The sequence below is a fragment of the Tympanuchus pallidicinctus genome, unplaced genomic scaffold (assembly GCF_026119805.1).
Source record: "Tympanuchus pallidicinctus isolate F22 unplaced genomic scaffold, pur_lepc_1.0 scaffold12, whole genome shotgun sequence".
Taxonomy (NCBI): domain Eukaryota; kingdom Metazoa; phylum Chordata; class Aves; order Galliformes; family Phasianidae; genus Tympanuchus; species Tympanuchus pallidicinctus.
Window position 1 is genome coordinate 2,796,456 of NW_026294637.1, and position 21,155 is coordinate 2,817,610.

The 21,155-nt window shown below is 48.8% G+C and overlaps 1 protein-coding gene across 1 annotated transcript in view; it reads left to right on the forward strand.

The window, feature by feature from the left end:
• Nucleotides 1-20,747, forward strand: part of CHSY1 (chondroitin sulfate synthase 1) — a 60,944-nt gene extending 40,197 nt beyond the window's left edge. Inside the window, exon 3 of the mRNA XM_052671507.1 lies at nucleotides 17,676-20,747. Within this exon, the coding sequence (XP_052527467.1) occupies nucleotides 17,676-19,268 (1,593 nt within the window). The 3' untranslated portion in view covers nucleotides 19,269-20,747. The remainder of the gene's footprint in view (nucleotides 1-17,675) is intronic.
• The last annotated feature ends 408 nt before the right edge of the window (nucleotides 20,748-21,155 follow it).

A 21,155-nucleotide genomic window follows, 5' to 3' on the forward strand; every position in this document is an offset into this window, starting at 1 on the left:
GCTCCGAAGCACAGGTGCTAGTTGTTCAAAAAGGAAAGTCACTCCCTGCTCATTAACCTCTTATTTCTGTCTCGTGCGTCATCGGCGCTTAATTATTGTTAATAATTATCAGGGAAGTTAAAGGACTTCTCCCCAGGAGTTCGTGGAATCACGCCCAGAGCTGCACGTGCAGCTTCTCTCCGTACAGAAAGCAGATAGGAGCACTTGACTCCATGGTCAGCAGGGAAATACACAGTGAGGAATCTCACTGGGCTCGGTGCTGCAGAGGCACGTAGGTAAAACGCTGTCAGTGTATGGAGCACAGCTTGCATATGCTTTCTAGCTCCTGTGCTTTGAAGGCTCCTAAGGCAGGACACTGGCATCTCTGCCTTACGGTGGTGCACATTTTTAGCAGTTGTGCTTCCAAAAGCAAACCAGGTGAGCAGTCTAGACAGAGGTGATGGAGGATTTCCCTTCGGACAGGAACCCAGCAGAAGGCAGAAACTGGAGCGAGTCTGATGGGAGAGGACAGGCCTTGGGCTTCTGCTTTTCTTTTTCTGTCTTTATACTGTAGTTCGCTGGCAGTCCACCCAACCCAGTTGGCTGTATTAATTCTTCCTAAGTGAGAGCTTTACATGGGTGTAGCTCTCTCTTTTCTTTGGCAGCCAAACCGTTTTCATTTCCAAAGGCAGAGGGACAGAGCAGAGGAGTCTGTTTTATTTTTCTCTCGGTGCCATTCCGAAGTAGTGGAGCTTCAGCTAATTTAGAACTTGGATTTCAAATGGAATAAAAGAAACGTGGGGAAAAGGGACACGAATACAAACTGCAAAAATGGGGCGATGGCAGCGCTGCTGTCCCTCAGTGGCTCAGTGGGATGAGCCTCCTAAAGCACTGAGTGTTTGGGGATGGGAGCTGCTGTGGGTTCCTGTACTCAGTGTTGAAATCCCGTGGTTCTTTTTTGAGGAATACCTGGAGCTGTGTTAGTGTGGGGCCATGCCTTCCTCCCTGGTGTTGCAGGGGTGGGGATGGGGATCTCAGTGGTTCGGTTGGCCCTGCGGGGTTCTTTCTGTATGGGATGTCTGTCCCGTGTGGTCGGTGTGGCTCCGAGCGCTGAAATGCTTGAGGGGAGATAATAGCCTGTAATCTGACAGCAGATCTAGCTATGCAGAGGACAGCTCATGGCTGTGTTAACAGAAACTGCCTTTCTGAAGGAAGTGGGGCTGATGGATGTCTTCTAATTATTCCCTTGTGTTGCAAGTGTCAGAGAGCCAGCTTGAAATCTCTGCCCAGAATTCACAGCTTTAATTTGTTTGACCTTTCTGCTGATGAAGACATAGGGCGGTATGAATCGCAGTCATCTCCATTAATTTCTCCATTGTTCTGTGGATGCAAATGAGTGTGGTCCTCTGCCGATCCCGTATAGAAGACGTGTGAGGAGGATGCTGAGCTGCTCCATCCTGGGGGGATTTGTTATCAGAACTGGGTGAGTGGAGGATCCCAGCTGTAGTTTTCCCCATACATCCTAATGTAGGGGTTTCCCCCTCTTTCTGTATCTTTTGTTAGAAGTAAGCATGTCTTCAGGCATGGATTTCATAGATTTCACCTTTGGACGCATGTCCCAACAAAGAGAGATATGCATCAGATAACAAGTCAGATGGCATTCCTCAGCCAATCAGCCTGAAGCCCCTTTGGCCCTGTGTGCTCAGTAATTTATCAGGGATGCTTTTTGTCCCTGCTTTCCTGCTTCAATGAAGAGGAGCTGTGGCTGCCAGGCACTGCTGGTGCAGTGGGTGTGCTGCTACCAACCCTGCGCATCGCCAGCAGCCGCAGCACTCATTTTTGGTAACTGGGAGGCAAATGAAATTGCTGGGTATGATTTGATGTCTTGCCCACAGCAAAAGGGATGAATTAGAGACAGGAATAGCAGCACAGCCTTTTTTTTTTTTTCTTTTTGTGTGCAGGAAACCTCAGAGCGTATAAAAACCATTGCCGTTTTGATTACCAAAAAAAAAAAAGAAAAAGAAAAAGAAACTGAACGCAGAGATAAAATAAGAAAACCTCAAGTATAATGGTCTTGCCAGTCATAAAAATACGTCACAGAACAAAAGGCTGCAGAGGTTTTTTTTGTATCTTGCATTCAGCACGGTGGATTGCAAAAGGGTTGGCAGCAGTGTTTTGAGAGCCTGCACCTCGCTTGCAGCTCTCGGTTCCCCGGAGGAGTGCCCTGCTGGCTGCGCAGTGCTGGGGATGGGAAGAGACAGAACTGGGGTAGCTCTGATTGCTCTGATTGGGGGGTTGTTTCATGGCAGCTTTGTAAGTGTCCTCTACAGTCCTGGAAGCGAAGCAGAGCCAACAAAGAGCTGTGAAGTCCCACGGCTGCAGAGCTCCTTTGGGCTGTTCTGAGCTGGTGGCACTTTGTGAACCCTCAGAAGTGATGTTGGCACTTTAAGTAAAGCTTTTCATCTCCTTTCTATATATCTGTAGCTGTAGCCAGCAATCTGCTTCCTTCCCTCATCCTTCCCCCCAGTCCAAGCATGCTGCTCCCCATTTCCCTAGGCTCAGCCCTTGCAAGTAGACCAGAATGGCACAGATTTTCCCTGCTCCCAAACCAGGCTGCATTTTACTGGCAGTTAGCTGAGTTGTGGTGCATTGCACTGAGTCAGGTTCTTGCTGTGTGAGCCTTTTCCTTGTCTTCCTGCTTAGGGTGTGGGAACACAGTGCCTTTCTAGCATTACTGGGACAGGGTGGGGATCTGTACCCCAAGCCAACCTGCCCTATGCATTGCTCTTGCAAAATCTAACAGCTTTCTTTGGTCTGTGGCAGCGGCAGAGCTCAGAGGATGCAGCTGTGCTCGCAGCAGTGCCTTTCAGGGATGTCTGGACCAGCTGCTGTGCTCCACCCAGGGTAATAGTTGGAGGGAAGCAAAATGCTGCTTAATCCCAAAGCGCTTCTCGTGCCCACAGCTTAGCTCGGAGTTCCGCTGCGGCTGAGGCTCGGATTGCTCCAAACCGGTGGTGTGACCAAAGCAGCATAAAATGCGCGCCTGGGCCCGGCTGGTGTCTGGAGGAATACTGTGTCCTTGCAGCTTCATCGCCCATCCACGTTGCTGGGGAGGCTGCGGCTGCTTTCCCTGCTGCTTGGCATTGCTTTCCCTGCTGGCTCTGCGCAGCCTTTGCCGATGGTTTTTCCACGAGGTGCAGCAGATGCTGGTGCCCAGCTGGCAGCTGTTGGTGCTGCTGCTCCCTGCAGCCCCGCCGACCCAACTTGGTTTATGCAGGGCACAAGGATGGGGAAGCAGGAGCAGGCTGTGTGCTAGGGCTTCAGGCACCTTGGATGTTGTGTGTCGCATTTCAGGTATCGCTGTGTTAACTGGAGAATTTTAGCCTGCTCTAATTTTGCTAAGCTCATTTCTGAGCTTCTCCAGGGGTGAGTGATTAGAGAAGAGGTACTTAAGTGGACCTGAGATAGGCATATCCTACGCTGCAGGGGAAGAGCTTATTCTACCATCTGTCCTGGGGCAGGAATTACCCCAACACCCTGCTGTGACAGCTGGTCAGGCACAGTGCTGCAGGAAAGGGCTCTGGTGTGAGATGCTTTGAAGCCTTTCTCAAGCCCCCTAGATCCCCTTCACCCTTTGCTGCCACAGATGCAACAATAGCAAGCCTCAGCTTGGTGGACTGCTGCCACAGCCCCCAAATATCAAATCTGTACTAAGGGTTTGTGGTGAGCACGTGCTAAGCAAGATAAAGACAGTCACTTGCAGCTAAATGGAGGGTTTACAGGTTCTGGTGCGGGCAGAGTGAGCAGCAGGGATGCTCTGGATGCAGAGGCCATGCAGCAGCTCCCAGGAACTTGATCTAAGGTATAAGTGCATTTTAGAGGAACTGTTCCAAGGTTTGGCCACTTGGCAGCGAGGTGCGCTGATCTCAGTGCCTGCAAATCACTAATGAAACATCATTCCCCTGTTGTCAGGTAGGTACCTAGCCATGCCTAGCATTCCGATTGTGGCTTGGCCTTTGCAAATAGCTTTTCTTCTTAAACTACTGCTCACTCAAAGAAAATGAAGCAAATCATAGCAGCCGTACTTGCAGTCATCCTTTCTTTCCCGTTCTTGTCATTTCTAAGGCCGTCTCACCCTTTGTTACTCCTGCCCCATCCTAACCCATGTTTCATGGGACAGCACAGGCCCACAGCAGTCCCTCAGTGCATCCGGCAGCACCATGGCTGTGCCTCTTGAACTTGCTGTGCCCGACAGAACTAGGTGTCAGCAGCTCCTATTTCAGCTTTCATTGTTGGAGTTCTTGTACCAACCAGTTTGCCGCCTGTAATTACCATCCCTTGGGTAGTGACGGTGAATTCTGCCCTCCAGGCCTGCTTGGGGGTGGAAAAAATGGCATGTTCCTGCTGCTGCCTCAGCGAAGCAGTGACATGCAGCAGCCTTGTTTTGCTTTACGGTCCAAAGAGCATTTGAGATGGAGTAAATCTTGCAATCCGGCTCCAATGGTGCTGGAACGCTTTTCAGACTGGTGAAGGTTACCAGCAGGCTGTCCTCTCCAGCTTCAGCCACCCCAGGCAGAGGACCTGCAGGGCACCCGGCCAAAGCACGTGAGGCTCCATCTCTCCTGGGGGTAAGAGCCAGTGGTCAGATCTCCGGGGGCACTCCTGTGTTTAACCAGTCCCCATTTAACCACCGCTCCAGGAGGGGAAAGTCTGCGTTCCTGGTTTGTTCAGTACCTTCCTTTCAGGATGAGGTTGCCAAGTCTTGGAATGTGCTAATTGTCACGCTGTAATTCCATCTGCAGCCTTGATGAAGACGATGTCTTGAGGGGTGATCTGTTTTCGACTTCATTTTGCGCAGCGTGGGCTGGCACACAAACTTATGCAGTTTTGACAATCTTGACTTTTAGGTTTTTCTCTTCAAACGAGAAGAGAGGCGTTGTGAAAAATCAAAGGAAGTACAGTAAGTCATGAATGCAGTCGGGGCAGAATTTGCACAGCTGCCAACATGAGGTTCAGATATTTTACTGGGTGATACAAAATAAATGTTTAATTCATAGCGCGTAACACTTTAAATAAATATCACTTGGCCACCATCTAATGAGGATACGTTTGACCAGTGACACCTCGTATTCTGGAGGCAGCCTCGCTGGCTGGCTGGCTGTCACAGCAGCCTGTGGAGTTCTAGAAAATGAACATTCAAAATAGAATTCATCCAGTCTTGTCTGAAATGAGTCTTCAGTTTTCCAGCGCTGTGCTTAAAAGCCTGGGTTTAGTGGCTGCTTGAAGACAGCCCTCAGGGTTAAAACTGGTTTTACAGAGGACTAACGTGTATGCAGGATGGTAGCAGCACACAGCTGCTGCAGAGCTCAAGCTGAAGCCCTTGGTATTGCCCTCCATTGGCCTTCCTTAAGGTGCACTTGCTCATCCCACGCTGCATGCCCTGTTCCATTCCGTTCCCTGGCACCAGCACAGCTCTTCCTGCTGCTCCCCGGGTGCCAGGGCTGAAACATGGGGTGAACCAGAATGTTTGCACTGTGAGCTAATCCCTTTGGAGATGTTAGATAATGCAGTAAATAGCTCTGTGGAGTGCTGCAATTACCTTTCACGTTTCGTCATGCTTCTGAAATTCTTGTCTCCTGAAATTGGGGCTGTATTTTTAGTCCAGGGCAATCAAAAATGTCTGGCCAAGAACCTGATATAGTACCTAGGAAAATGGAAATATTCCTTTAAACGTCTTCCAGAGCTGCGGCTTTCCTCTGAGTATTAAACTCCATTTGTTATGTCCTGATTACATACTTTGGTCTGGGTTCTCTGCAGCGTGGATTTATGGCTCTTTCTATGGATGGTTTGATCTCTTCCTTGTTTTTTCAGAAAACACGACTTAGACTTTTATTTCAGCATGATGTAAGTGTAATTATTTCACGAGCAAGGAAACTCAGATTATACACTTCTGTTTGCCACCGAGCCTTACAGATGATGATGATTATTATTATATTATCTTCTTTATTGTTTTTGATGAAAAGGTTCGTGCTACTAAAACCCAATACCTGTGGCATCAGGGGAATGGTTTCTGCAGCTTCTGTGCAAGGAAGGAAGACTCGTGCTGTGCATCAGGCACCAGGGTTTGGCTCCATGCAGCAGTGACATGAGCTGGTGCAGCTCCTACAAACAGTGAGTCCCCATAGCACCCTGTCTGTTGCTCAGTAGCTCTCAGGCCACAATCCATGCCTGGTCCCAGTACCCTGATCAGCCACCACTCTGTGTTGTCTCCTTGCCATGGACTACCCCACTGCCTATGGGATGCTCTGCAGTGTCACGCAGAGCACAACCAGAGCAGCCCAGCTCAGTAAACAGTGCCCTTTGGAGACCATTCCCAGCCTCAGTTCCAAGTGGGAGCTGTCTGCAGGGCGAAGATCAAAGGAATGCTTTGGGATGGGGTGGGATTATTTTGTTTTTGATGTGTGCTTTTTGATGCTGTGGGGTTCTTTTACTTCCCCCAATGTGTTTTAGCCAGTAGACAAAACAAAAAAATGTTGATCGGTCAGGTGGGTTCTTTGCTATTCCAAATGGAGAGGAGAGGAGCCCACTGTGGTGGATCAGTTCCCAAAGTGGAGCTCAGGGGACTCTCCACGAACCCTGAGAGGAGGTTGTGCTGAGTTGGGGTTGGCCTCTGCTCCCAGTTAACAGCAACAGGGTGAGAGGTGATGGCCTCAAGTTGCGCCAGGGCAGGGTCTGGGTGGATATTAGAAGGAATTTCTCCTTGGAAAGAGCAGTGCTGCACCAGCACAGCTGCCCAGGGGGTGATGGGGACACTGTCCCTGAAGGTGTTAACATCTGTTGGGATGTGGCTCTGAGGGATGCAGGCAGGGGTGGTCTGGGTTGGACTTGGGCATCTCAGGGGGGCTTCTCCAACTTCAATGATTCTGTGATCCGCTGAGGGACACGGGGTTCTGCTGGAGGCTCACGGCCTGGAGCTCTGTGCTACAAGGACAGGGCTTTGGGCAGCAGGAAGGCAGTAGGCACCAGGGCACTGTGCCACCTGGCCGGGCACATCGGCCTGGATCCAGCTGTAAAACCTTTCTTGGAAAGCCAGCAAGTGTGAAATCCCAGAGCTCAAGAGTACACACTGCCATGTGTTGAAAATCAGTGTAAAGCAGTGGACAGCATCTTGCATAAATCATGTGTGCTTGTTGTCTCCTCACCATCCCATGTCGGGTTGGGAAGAATCATTTCTGATTTAGTGGATTTAGCGGAGTTTGTATGTGATTTCTTTTGACGTGCTTCCAATTAGTCTTGGTGCTTTATTTCCTGGGCTTCGTTAAGCTTGTGGTCTGACCATATTGCAGTAGCCACTCCCAGCACTTTGGATGTGTGACTGGATACTAGTTTTAATATCCGGATATAGATTTCTTCAATATCCTGCAGTGCATTTTTTAGTGCTTTTCTGGATGCTGCTAACACTAAACAGCCTATGATGCACCAGGCCCCCAAGCTACGTTTTAAGGTTAGCATAATGTGTTCCATCTTTCTTCTTTGCGCAACACAGACGGCTGTTATGGTTTGGGTTTGGGTTTTTCTTTTTTTGGGACACGATGTACCTGAAAGGGAGATCTTGCATAAGAAATGCTGGAAGATGACATGTGCACGTGTCTGTCCCAGTCCATTGCTGTGCCCTCTCCCTCCCACTCTCTACCTCGATCTTTGCACATCTTTTGCTCCTCTTTTTTTCCTATCTGTGTTGGATATCACAGCAGCCAACTGTTTGCATGGAGAGCAAAGCGTCCCAGGGGCCATCTCTGCATCCTTCTGGCTTCAGGTTCTGTGGAAACAAATATGATAGTGGAGGAAGAGGTTCTGTCCTCAAACTGCTTGCTGAAGAATATGGCACTGAGCAGATTTGGCCAGATTTATTACCAGTGTTCCTGCAGTACTTCTGAATTATACAGGCAGGTAGAAGGCAGCTATTTCACGAGTAAAGAGGTCGAGCTTCCCTCTGAGACACAGGAATGTTGCTTGCTGCTGTGTATTCTGGACCAGGTGTAGCTCTGCCTTCTCCAAGCATAAAAAAATATTTTGGATGCATTACCTCCGCTTTAAAAAGAAAAACTAAAGCCGTGCCCTCGGGCGTTTGACAGGAGGCCAGCCCTGAGAGTGCAGCTGAAGACGGGCAGACAGGTTCCCAACATCTGCTGCGGGTGGGTGGATTTTGTTTGGCACCTGCATCAAGGCGAGGCTGCGGCATGGCGTGATAGGAGCATGGCTGGTGCCCTCCCACTGGCCCTGCCATCTGAAAAACACCACGGGGAGGGGCAGAGTGGCTGGGAGTTGAGGGGTGGGCTTTCTAGGGGATGTGTCCCAAGGGAAAACAGGGCAGAGAGGTGCCGGATGCCCCATCCTTGGAGACAGCCACGGTCAGGCTGGATGGGCTCTGAGCACCTGATGGAGCAGTGGCGTCCCTGCTTGTTGTAGAGAGTGGCACCAGGTGGCCTTTAGAGGTCCCTTCCAACTTAAATGATTTTCATCAAATAATGAAAATCCTGATAGCACTGGGTTCAGCATCTCACACTGACTTGTTGCAAAAGAGCGCATCCTTGAACATCCTCCTCTCCCAGATCTCTGCTCGCCTCCCAACTGTACGGACCAGAGCTTCTATTGTAGGGCACAGAGCCAGCAGGGATGCCCAGCGTGCTGTCTGGCACAGGATGCTCCTGGGGTGCAGGCAGGAGCTGTGCTCAGCCCACGTGCCGGAGCTGGAGGCAGCAGCACAGCCGCCAGCACGCTGAGTCCGTGGTATCTCCAGCTCCAACCGCACTGACCTCAGCAACAACCTGCCGTGCAGATGATAGACTTCTATCTCAGAAGGGCACCGCGGCAGCTGCAGCAGAATGTAGTCCTGTGTGTCCCACTGAAAGCCCCATTGAAGGGCTCTGGCTCCCTGTGGACGTGCAGCCATGGGATGGCAGAAGAACACTGTCCCCATCCATGCACCCTGCCCTCCCGGCCCATGGCCCGGCTCCGTCTGAACCGCGGCGATTTACAGCGCCCCGAGGAAACGCGGCCCCTCTCAATGCAGCTTTAAGCTGTCAGGCTGTAAATTGTCCTGCTTCAGGAGCTGCTTCAAAGCAGCCCTGCCTTCCTGCAGAAAGGAGAAGGCTTTTTGGCAGCCCCGGCATAAGGCATTTGCTATTCATGAGTCAAATCCCTGAAATGTCCTTGATCAACAACTGAAAATGGGTCATAAGGAGACAAGGCATCGCTGTCTGGTGAACGGGGCTGCTCACTCCGACAGCCTTCTCCATCTGTTGGCAAGCACTGCTTCTGCTTTCTCAGCAATGTCCTTTCCTCCCTCCCTGCCTTTCCTCAGGGCAGTGGGACCCGGCCCCGTGGTCAGACTGCTCGGATCTCCGTGTCTCCCTGCTCCTCCCTCTGCCCATCTCCTGCATCGGGGAAAAGTCGCAATGGGGTAAGGGGGTGTCACGCATGGGAACATAAACACTCCTCAAAGCGGAGTGGTTTCCACATCCAGAGGGGCTACAGCCTTCAAGGGGAGGGAAGAGGAAGCGAGCACCGGCCTGGTGCAGAGAGACAAAGTGCAAAGGACAGCTTTGGAGTGGGTCCATGCCCCCCAAACTGCTCAGGCACAGTCATCAGAATGAGCTGTCCTATGGGTCTGCTCTACAGGAGCAAAGGAAACCCCAGGATGGGACCAGACAGCCCCACATGTATGCGTGGTGGTGGTTGAAAGACTGTTCGGTGTGTTGTAGGAGTAGAAAATCCTTCACAAAGCTTGGGAAAATTGGAAGCAATGAGGTTTTTTTTCATTTCCAGTTGCACACAGCATAACTGTGTTTGTCACTGTCCACACCTGTGTTAATTGAGGTCATTACAGAAGCAGCAGCTGAATATTCTCCATGTCCAAGTGAGGCTGCAGACAGCGTCCAGCAGTAGGGTTGAGCAGCCCAGAGGTGAGCCCACATCTCACACAGCCTGTGTGCAGCACCAAGGGTGTGCAGTGCCAGAGGTGTGTAATGCCAGAGGCACTCAGCCTTGTGCTGCAGTGCTGTGCTGTTTGTTACTTCTCCAAACTGTGCCAGACAGCGAGCTTCCAGAAAACCTCAGACCATATACAGTTAGCCAGCAACACTATGTGAAGTCTTTAACCATATTTGAACTAACGGGCTAACTTGGATACCACGAGGGGGGAAATGCCAGTCTGCCTGACAGCTCGTTTTAATAATGAGAAAGTTGTTCCACTGACAGGAGGACAATGAAGGCTGGGGCTGAATAGAAGGTTGTTGCCTTCCTTATAGCTCAGAGCATATATGAAACAGCAGAGGAATGGTCTGGTCCCAGAGTGGTGCATATGCTGCTTCCCCTCAGTGTGGAGGTAGGGCCCACCCCATGAGTCCCATCCAAAGGGGCTCTGTTGGTATGTAGATGCTTTCTCTTAAATTATGGCTCATTTTAAATTTGTTGTTCTTCACGCAAGTAATAAAAACAGGTGACCTTTGTAGTTAGTGTGATTACTGCAGAATGTATGAAGCTTTTGACATTTGGGGCAAGAAAGTCAGATTTGTGAGAGCTCACCATCCCCCTGGATGGGCAAGGCTCCTCTGCGGATCCCCCTGGACGACCATATCTTGTACAACCAAGCCATCATGTGTTGCATGTATTGTAGGTCCATATATTGCTTGTATTTTAGGTAGCAGAGCCTTGCTCCAGTTTTGGCAGTGCCACATCCAATTTAGGCAGTGTATGCTGGCTTTCCAGTGATGGGACAAAGGACAGTGTTTGCTTTTTTCAGCACAGAAGAGTGGGCAGGCTTGAAGTCCTGTGTGGTCATGACACAAGCACAAAACCTCTGCATTTTGCAATCATGGCATCTCATTGTGGAAATGATGTCTGCAGTGCAGCATTACTGCGCTTTGCTCTTTGCCGTCGCTCCCTCTGAAGCTGCGTAATTCCCAGGCCTGGGCTCAGCTGTAGTATCCTTACGGCTTGACTGAAGCATGTGGCTTCTCCACATGAAACAAGACTTTGTGGCTTTATTTCCCTCCCCTCCTCTGAGCAATTATTAAACAATTCTTTTGGCAGGGCAGCATGCGCACGGCTCAAATGCACGCTTCAGAACAATGCTGCATGGCTGCAGCCAGCCCTGGAGATCCTCATCCCACGCTGCTCCCCCTGCAGAACGAGCTGGTGGGTGAGGGCTGTGCCTTGTTGATAGCCTCCAAACCAGCTCCAGAAACAATGGCTGTGCTGAAAAACAGGATTGATGGTGAAGAACCCATTGGAGGATGTTGAAAAAGGACTGTGGAAATCACTGGTGTGCATCATGGATGCTCAAACTCCATGGGATGATATGGCTTGCCCTTCCTTTCTGCCACCAAGAAAAAGCTGTGATGTTTTTTCCAATCCCCTTTTCTTGAGGAAGGATAGTGGAGCAAGCTCGCAGTGTGGAAGGGATGAAGTTTGGAAAGTATCTCCCAAACATTGACCTTCTTGCAGCAGCTCTTCCACCAACACCTCCAGGGACTGCTGCTGTGGCAGCTATGGGAAAGCTTGCTAGCTAATGAACTCATGGATTTTCCAGTTTCCATGAGGTGCTGGCAGAGCAGTGGCATTGCCATAAGTCCTCAGGAGAGGACATTGCAGGCAGATTTCTAAAGATGGTGGTGGAAGATGCTCCACCATATTGGAGGTGCTGCTGGCACGGCAGCTCAGAGCTTGGCTCGGTCCTGGTGCTTCTGCTCAGCGTTCCCAGCTCCCCTCTCACCCGTTTCCAAAAGATCTATTCCTGCCACGAGTCTTCACAAGGGATCAGAAACAGAGTATGGACTGCTGCCATAAGGAAAGGCAGCCGGATCCCTCATCTAAAGCACTGCTGCCTGGGCTGGGAGTGCCAAACATCTTGAAAATGAATCCTGGTATTTAAAACCCACCCCCACCTCACTTGTACACCCATGGAAAAGCTGTGGCTGTAGCTATCGTGAGGCCAAATCTTCGCCTAATTAAATTCACTGTAATCCTGTGAAGGCTCAGAGAGGCTTAGGGCTTTGCGCTGCTTTAAGGCTGTCCTTCAGCCTGGCCCTGCTGCCCCAGCATTGTCCCACGTTACCTGGGCACCGTGTACCTCCCGGCTGTGGTGCCCAGTGTGTCACATGGGGAAGCTGTGCTGGTTGTGCTGGGTGATGCCTGGATGTATTGGCTGCAACCCAGGCCCCTCTGAGCAGAGGGTTTATGTCCTGCCCTGTAACAGCAGCCCATGATGGCCTTGCCAAGTATTTGGGGAGCAAAAGGGCTCCTCATCTGGTGTGGTTCTTACAAAATCGCTGTGTGTGGAAAGTGGCTCCCAAACAGGAATCTCTGAATGCCACGAACAGAAGTATTTCTAAATGATTACATTACTGCCTCTTGAAAACATATGGTGGAAAGTCACGCGGCGGTCCAGAAGAGGTCTTTTCTTCTGTAGTCCCTTCTTTTCATTTCCAGCATCCAAGAAGTGTTTGCCAGGGTGTCAGAAGCTTTCTGCTCATCATCTCCAAGAAACTGCCCTCCTGGGGTTATGTGCAGCTCCTCGGCATCCTAATGTTGTGTGTGAGGAAGAACAGATCCAGGCTTCGACGACTGCGCTTGCTCCTTCTGTGGGCCTGTTGAAAGTCCTAATGAAAACCAAGTTTTTCTTGTCCTCTGCCTGTAGCACCGAGAGTCTGCAAAGTGAGGAGTTGACAACAAGGACGAGAAATCCCACGACGCTGTGTGTTTGGTGGGAAAGTCATTTGGCGTCATCCCCAGCCTGGCCTTGAAACGGATGGCTTCCGGCTCCCCTCAGGGTGCCGTGGGAGGCAGTCCCTATCGGCGGGGCAGGGAGAGCTGAATCACCCCCTGGGCCAGAACCACGTGCAGAATGGCAGCTTTCACCAGGCCGTGTGATGTGCAAACGATGTCGGAAAGAAATCCCGAGTGCACTTCTTCAAGCAATAGCCGCGATAATTAGTTATTAGCACCTAGGATGTTCTGCTTCTTTGACAGCAGATATATATGGGATGGAACATTTGTTAATGTTTAGTGGTGTTTTATTCGTTGCTGTTAAATTGGAGCCTTTTGGAAGCACGGCCCAAAGTTGCAGCTGGGTCTCATCGGGTTTGTGCTGTTGAGTCTCGGTTTCCCAAAACGGCACATTCATTTCTACCTGATTTCTCCTGAGGTACTAAAGGCTCTCAGGTCAGATTCTGGTTTGTGCTTTAAAGCCATAATCTGTGCCTCTGAGGAAGCCAAAGGCTTTATGGAGAGCATGATGGCATCTGTGTCCTTTGTGTGTCAGATACACCTGAGGGGAGGACATAGCACGAGGTGAGCAGCACTGGCTCAGGAGAGTTGCCTGTGATGGATTCATCTTCCTCCTCCTCGTTCACTCAGGTCTGATTCATTTGTCCCCCTTATCCAAAAGCGGAGAGACCTAAGGAGGGATGGCTTGCTTCCCAGTTAATTGGGCCAGGACCCTTATTTTTGTTTAGATTAGGAGTATTTAATGCAAAGCCAGAAGTTCTCCTCTGCAGCATGGCAGGAGGATCCCAGTCATTTCCCAAGCATGTGGGTTGCTCCCATCTGGAGGTTTGGAGTACAAAGGCTGTCATGCTGAAGATCAGAAGTGAGGTACATGGTGCCAATTTTGAAGACAGATTAATTTGTGCTGGTTTTCTCCTTCCTGTTGCTAAGTTAGGACTACTTGGGCGTTTGAACCACATGATCTTTAAGGTCCCTTCCAACCCAAGCCAGTCTGTGATTCTGTGTTCTGAAGGCCACTTGGATTGAGACACTGTACTAGTAGGTAACTTTTAAGCTTTTCTTCTAGCTTAATGGGAAAGCATGGGGAGAAGGTTAGCTGTTTAATTAAACAGTGACTTGGTATTGCTAGCAGATTAAGCTCCAGCAGCAACTCTTCCAGTTTGCAGATGCCTTGACCTCAAGGTTGCTAAATCCCACCTGAGGTCTTGGCAGTGCATTCTGCAGTGCTTTGAGAGGAGAGCAATAGGTGCACGAGGCTTATGGGGGAGGCAGCCCATCCACTCGGTGTCGTGGAAGGAGCAGCAATTGCACTGGCAAATTGAACTCCCTGCTATCTCCTTCCTGGTGAGCTGCTCCCCTGCCAAGCAACCTTAGCCAGTTTTCTCATTTTTGAAATTAGTTTGGCTTTGTATTTAAAGCTCATCTCGGGCATTTTGAGGCCTGCCATACAACGTGTCTTGTCCACAGTTTTCATGAGACTTGTGGGGGCTGTGTTTTCTGGGCTGTGCCAGTACAATCTGGAGCTATGAGAGAAAGCCCTTGGGGGCTAATCCGTGGCTGCGGGCCAGTTTCTGCATAAACTGCTCTTATTTTTTAAGTCCATTTTCTCCAGTACACTTTTTTTGGCCTGCAAAAGACTTCTTCATTTAAAATGAAGAACATAACACTCTCTCTTTCAGTTGGTCTTTTGGAGGTGAGCCAGGAGTGCCCACAACAGCTGTACCACAGTTTAAACATTCAGTCTCTAAAGGTTTGGAGAACATTAGGGTTTTTAAGGCTTCAACAGGTCTAGAGTAAATAGTGGTCAATAAAGAGTAGCTCTTCTTTGTATCCCTGCGCTCTCAGTGCTCTGTGCTAGAATAAAGCATGCTTAGAATATAATCATTGCAAAATTAATATCCATGAAAGGTTCTTTTTTTTTTAAAAAAAGACTCATAGAAAAACCTGTTTCCCCGAAGGCAAGGTTTGCAGGAGTTCAGCTAGCAGGAGGCTTGACATGGCCATGTGGAAGCTGGCACGTAACGCTGAAGTGAGACGAGTAGGCATGGGCTTGCATCGCTGCATGGGTGTGCTTGGTAGGAGGAACAAGCACATCACAGGTATTCCTTTCTCTGCCTCTTTTCCTGCCCACCAGTCTTAACACAAGAGATACTTAAGGTAATAGGTGGCGTTTGTGAAGTAGAAGCTTGCAGTTGGCTGCTGCCCTTGGTGGTGATGGAGCCCAGGGACTGCAGCAAGAAGCAGAGCTGAAATGATTGGAGCAGATGGATTCATACTGGTGAAGCCATCAACCTTTGCAGGGGGAGCTGCTCATTTCTTACAGGAATTCACCTGTGGTTTTGCAGACGTGGGTGAGAAAACATGACTCACCAAGGTGCTGCTTCTGGCAAAGGAAAGGGCCTGGGCATGCTTGGGAGCATCGGGTCAATGTCCTGCAGAGGGATGAATTGCCTTGTTGGCTGCTGGCCACTTGGATCTGACTTGTAGCAAAGCAGTTTGTGAGCTGTGCCCACTGTAGGGGATGGGTTATCCCCTCTGGTGCCCTGCTTCCCCCATGGCATGCTGCTCATGGATGGAGACGTGGCCACGTCCTGCATGCCGAGAGCCAGGGGATAAGTGGGACGCTGAGGGGAGGCTTCCTGGGAAGAGCACCAGGTGCTGGTCCTGTCCCTCTTGTTGGCTGGCTGTCGTCTCTTTGGCTGGGACAAGGTGGCCATCAGCAGATGCTTCTGCTCTAAATTGCTCTGGGTTGAAGCACTGGTGAAATGGTGCAGAGATCTTTCTTATCTATGTTCAGGTTTCCAAGAGAGCCAGATTTTAGAAGAGGCAGGAGGTTTTATCAAGTTTCCAGAAGTGAACGTAGGAGGTAAATCCTGATTAAGCTTTCTCTTTAGGTATTCTGGCTAATTTTCTAGGGTGGTTTGCTGGGGATCCCTATCTGTACTTCCAAGGGGAAGTTTTGTAATATTTTTCCCTACCCATCAGTATCCCATTAAAACTTTGTTGTGTAACCTAAAAAAGTTGTTCTGCTTTCATGGTTTCCTCTTGCAGCTAATTCTGAATGCCCTAGATGGCAGTTCGGCAAGAAACGCGTCCAGGCTGCATGGTCTTGATTTTGTTATTGTATAAATTGAAAACAACATTTGAAATTAAATCCTATTGTTAACTTCCCTTGAAATAATAGTTGCCTAATTACATGTTTTAAGAATATTTATCTAATGTCACAATACTCTTCAGAAAGCCTGCACCTATGGTTCTATTGTAGTTAAAATGTCAGTGCAATCTCTGGCTGTGTTTAATACTTCTTTTGCTATATACATTGTGGATAAGTGGAGTAAAATACATGTGTGCTTGGCTGCTTTAGTAATAAATCATGCCTAAGGGACTGACCCTGCATGGGTGTGATGGGAGGTCTGCTGGAGCCCTTGCCAGCAGGCAGCAGCTGGGTGTTACTGGTAGAGGAAGCAGTGCAGGCAGCGGTGTGTGCCCCCAGCAGATTGCTCCTTGCTGCCCGCACTGAGATGCTGAGCCTCGGGTCAAAGTATGCACACATCTGGTTTGTTTTGCTAGCGACAATTGGAGCCAGGTGTGAGCTGATCCCTGAGATTCACTGTCTGTCCACAGCAATGGGAAAAATGCAGCTGACGGCCGAATAAAACAGGGCAGCTGGTGGAGGCATCACTTGTGCTGTCTGTGAAAGGCACCTTTCTGGGCACATGATTTTCCTTTGCGTGCACTACATCGTGGTCGTCAGATCTGGTCTTTTTCTCCTCTGTTTTGATGTTGGCTTTAGCTCTTAGCTATTGTTACAGATTTTTTATATGTACTTCATTGACTGCATCACCTATGGCGAATCTTGCTGTTGATAATGAGGTTGGGGCTCTATTAAACAAAGCCGGTGTGCCTGCTCTTCCGACCGTTCAGTGGCATTTTTGATGCAGACTCAACCCATGATCTTCTAGAACATCTCTCCTCTGGGCTGGTGTGCTGGGGTTAGAATTTGCTCCGTCTCTTCATTTTCCTTTGAGCTCATTTCCCACACTGTCATGCTGGCTCGCGTCTGCCTTCCATTGTATCAACTGCTGCCTGAGCTGCCCAGAAGCATAAAGCTGTTTGCCTGCTTGGCTCATGCGGTGGTTTTCCGCGAGACTTCTGAATCCAATCTGAGCTCACTATCTGGTTGTTTTGAAACAGCAATTTCCATTTGAAGGATTCTTTTATTCTATGGTACGCACGCATCCCATGCTACGTGTCTACAGGAGCTTCTGCCAGCAATCTCAGGCACTTACTGTTTTACACTGACATTCTAAAACGACAGGAAGCCGTTGCTTTTTCATCGTTTCTGTATGGCAGTGCAGTGCCTCAATATCATATGTAGCATCCTGACTGGAATGATCAGCACGTTCCATTTTCACGCCTGTAGTCCGTAGTGTAACGCGTGGCTTTCATACCTGAACAGCATTTGGGTGTAATGGAAAAACTGCCATCATACTTACTATATATGGTGTCTTTTTAATTGTTTTTATTATTGTTAAAGCCCACAGGAAGCAGGAGCATAGGAGCATAGCAAAGAATTCTGTACTGGATACCTGGTGGCTTTTTTCCTGGCGATGCTGTGCTGTTGGGAAAAAATGAGCTCAGGATCCATGTACTGCTCAGCTGTTTGCCTGCTCTCTATAGGATGGGCAGTAGTAATCCCCGATCCACAGTAGATGTTTCTTACATTGTTTTACAACAAATAATCCTCTTAATTTCCCTGACTAGCAGCTGGCGTTGCTACAACCTGCGCCTAAAGCCATGAGCAGCTTACTCAGCCTCCTGGCCCTGCGAGCCAGGGGCATTCATCTTCATGGGGCTGATGTTCAGCACAGCACTGCAGATGCTAACCTGTCCTTCCTCTCTTCCAGATGCAGCAGCTGTTTTATGAAAACTACGAGCAGAACAAAAAAGGCTACATCAGAGACCTGAGGAACAGCAAAATACACAGAGCCATAACGTTGCACCCGAACAAGAACCCCCCCTACCAGTACAGACTGCACAGCTACATGCTGAGCCGCAAGATAGCAGAGCTGCGTCACCGGACCGTGCAGCTGCACCGAGAAATTGTCCTGATGAGCAAATACAGCAATACAGAAGTCCACAAAGAGGACCTGCAGCTGGGCATGCCGCCCTCCTTCATGCGGTTCCAGCCCCGGCACCGGGAGGAGATCCTGGAGTGGGAGTTCCTTACAGGCAAGTACCTGTACTCTGGTGCTGACGGGCAGCCCCCTCGCAGGGGGATGGACTCGTCCCAGCGGGAGGCGCTGGATGACATCGTGATGCAGGTCATGGAGATGATCAACGCGAATGCTAAGACCAGGGGGAGGATCATTGATTTCAAGGAGATACAGTATGGCTATCGCAGGGTAAACCCGATGTACGGAGCAGAGTATGTGCTCGACTTGTTGCTGCTTTACAAAAAACACAAGGGCAAGAAGATGACCGTCCCCGTCAGGAGGCACGCGTACTTGCAGCAGACCTTCAGCAAGATCCAGTTTATGGAGCATGAAGAGATGGACGCCAAAGAGCTGGCCAGCAAAATCAACCAGGATTCTGGGTCCTTGTCTTTCCTCTCCAACTCGCTGAAGATGTTTGTTCCATTCCAGCTCAGCAGATCCAGGGTAGAGAGGAAGGAACTCAAAGACCAGAAGATCAACATCCTGATTCCTCTCTCTGGACGTTTTGATATGTTTGCAAGGTTCATGGGGAATTTTGAGAAGACGTGCCTCATTCCCAACCAGAATGTCAAGCTGGTTGTCCTGCTCTTCAATTCCAACTCCAACCCTGACAAAGCAAAACAGATCGACCTGATGAGAGAGTACCGCTCCAAATACCCTAAGGCTGACATGCAGGTTTTACCGGTGTCCGGGGAGTTTTCGAGGGCACTGGCTCTGGAAGTCGGATCTTCTCAGTTCCAGAACGAGTCTTTACTTTTCTTCTGCGATGTTGACTTAGTGTTTACCACAGAATTCCTCCAGAGGTGTCGAGCCAATACGGTTTTGGGTCAACAAGTATACTTCCCCATCATTTTTAGCCAGTACGATCCAAAGATTGTGTATAGTGGAAAGGTTCCTAGTGACAATCATTTTGCCTTCACCCAGAAAACAGGTTTCTGGAGGAACTATGGCTTTGGTATTACCTGCATTTACAAAGGTGACCTTATTCGAGCAGGGGGCTTTGACGTCTCCATCCAAGGTTGGGGCCTCGAAGACGTTGACCTTTTCAACAAAGTCATTCAAGCCGGCTTAAAAACTTTCCGAAGCCAAGAAATTGGAGTAGTCCACGTGCATCACCCTGTTTTTTGTGACCCTAATCTTGATCCAAAACAATATAAAATGTGCTTGGGGTCCAAAGCTTCCACGTATGGGTCCACACAGCAGCTGGCTGAAATATGGTTTGAAAAAAACGACCCCAGTTTTGGGAAAAGCAGCAATACTAATGGCTCAGTGAGGACAGCCTAATATCCAGCTATGCTGGAAAAGACTTTTTTTTTTAATTATCTAATTTATTTTTGGGAAAATGTTTTTTGATAATTCACTTTTAAAAGACCACACAGGATATATTTTAGCAATCGTTGTTGTTTTCTTACAAAGCGCTCACTTGGAGAAGGACGAGGCCGTTGGTTTTTCTGTCGTTGTCTTTTTGGTTTTGAACGAAAACTGTGATCAGTATTTGCCTTCAGTCCAACCAACCAACCCAACCGTTCCGGAGTTACCTGAGCGAGCTGCAGGCGCCTGACTTGAATTAGAATTCCCTTAGGAACAAAAGACTGTTTCCTACCTTTCCTGTTGCTGGATTCTGTCGCTTGGGAGCTGAGCGCTCGAGGGACAAAGCGCTGCGTCCGAGCGTTCTGTTGTGACCACCGCAGTGCAAAGATTCCAAGTTCTGTTGAGGAGAGCTGTGCTTTTTGGAAATCCAACCACGTCAGAACAAAGGAATGGGTGCAGGAGGTTTCCCAACAGGCCCACGGTTTGGGTTACGCATGCACTTCACTTATTACGGGTGGGCAGCCTGCACCCTGCAGAGCCCAGTGGAAATCTTTGTCTTTTATATTCGGTCCGTATCCGGATCTCACGCGTTAAGAATCCGTGGTAGATTCTGTGTATTATCCTCAACCGCTGTCCTGCACGGAGCTGAGACTGAGAGAGAGGCAGAGGGGAACGGAGGGAACCAGAATCTCCTGCAGAGAAGCAGCAGTGCACCAGGAACCAGGAGAGCTCCCTCGTGAGAACTTTGCAAGCGCTTCTCTACAAAGCGTGCTGCACCCGATGGCGTTACTCGGTCCGATCAGTTACCTGATGTTCATGGGAGCAGTTATTACATTCGATTACTAGTTGGCTTTCTTTTCGTTTTTATTTTTTTCCTGTATCTGATAGACCTTTAATTTATTTAATATCCATTGTTTTAGGTTCTTGACTTTTCCTTGAATATCTGTTAGTCATTTTAATATTTTATATATATATATATGTGTGTGTAAATATATATATATATATATTAGGAATGTATTGCATCTTCTCACTGATAAGGTAGTGTACATCGTATTGCAGCAAATGATCTCCAAAGATTACTTTCTAAAATGTTTTGGTTTTGTTTTTTTTTTAATGGATTTTTTTTTTTTACCCCCTAAATTTCTTTAACATTCTTTGGAACGATGTCAGAAAAGTGAGGAGTCTTTGTGGTATTTGGAGAGGAACTGTGGATGGGGGAGGCTGAGTACAAGGAAAGGACGACCCCTACGAAGGAACACCTAGCAAGGTTAGAGCAAACATACAAAATAAAGTGCCTTAAAGCCAGAAAGGGAACCCTTTACACTGAGACTTACGCAGTGAACGGCCGTTGTCATTGAAGCAGGTGATGTATTGGGACCCACCTACCTGTAAATATCTTCTTCAGCAGAAACAAACAATAAAAACCAGCGAACAATATATTTTTCTATCGTATCCTCCAGCACCATTTTGTCTCATTGTTCTCAGTCCCACTTTGCCTACTCTTTGGGAAGTGGAGAATAGCGAAAGAAAGGAGAGAAACCAGTGCTAAGGTTGTTGCCAAGTTGGAGGGGATCTTATGGAGCAATTGCTATTCTGGTAGAAAAAAATAACCATTGTTTACACGTGTATGGAATATGAACTGCAGTTAGTGTAGAGTCAGTGTCTTTTAGATGTTCATCGTTTTTTGGTGACAGTCCCAAGGATGTAGGTACTTGGATGGATTCAGTGCATGGAATTTTTCTTTTTTTTTTTTTTTAAAGACTTGCTTCTAAGATGCAATAAAGGTTGTTTTTTTTTTTTATTTGCAATCGTAGCTCCTGCTGTCGTCTACCTCAGTTTGTCCCTGTTCACCAGCGTGGA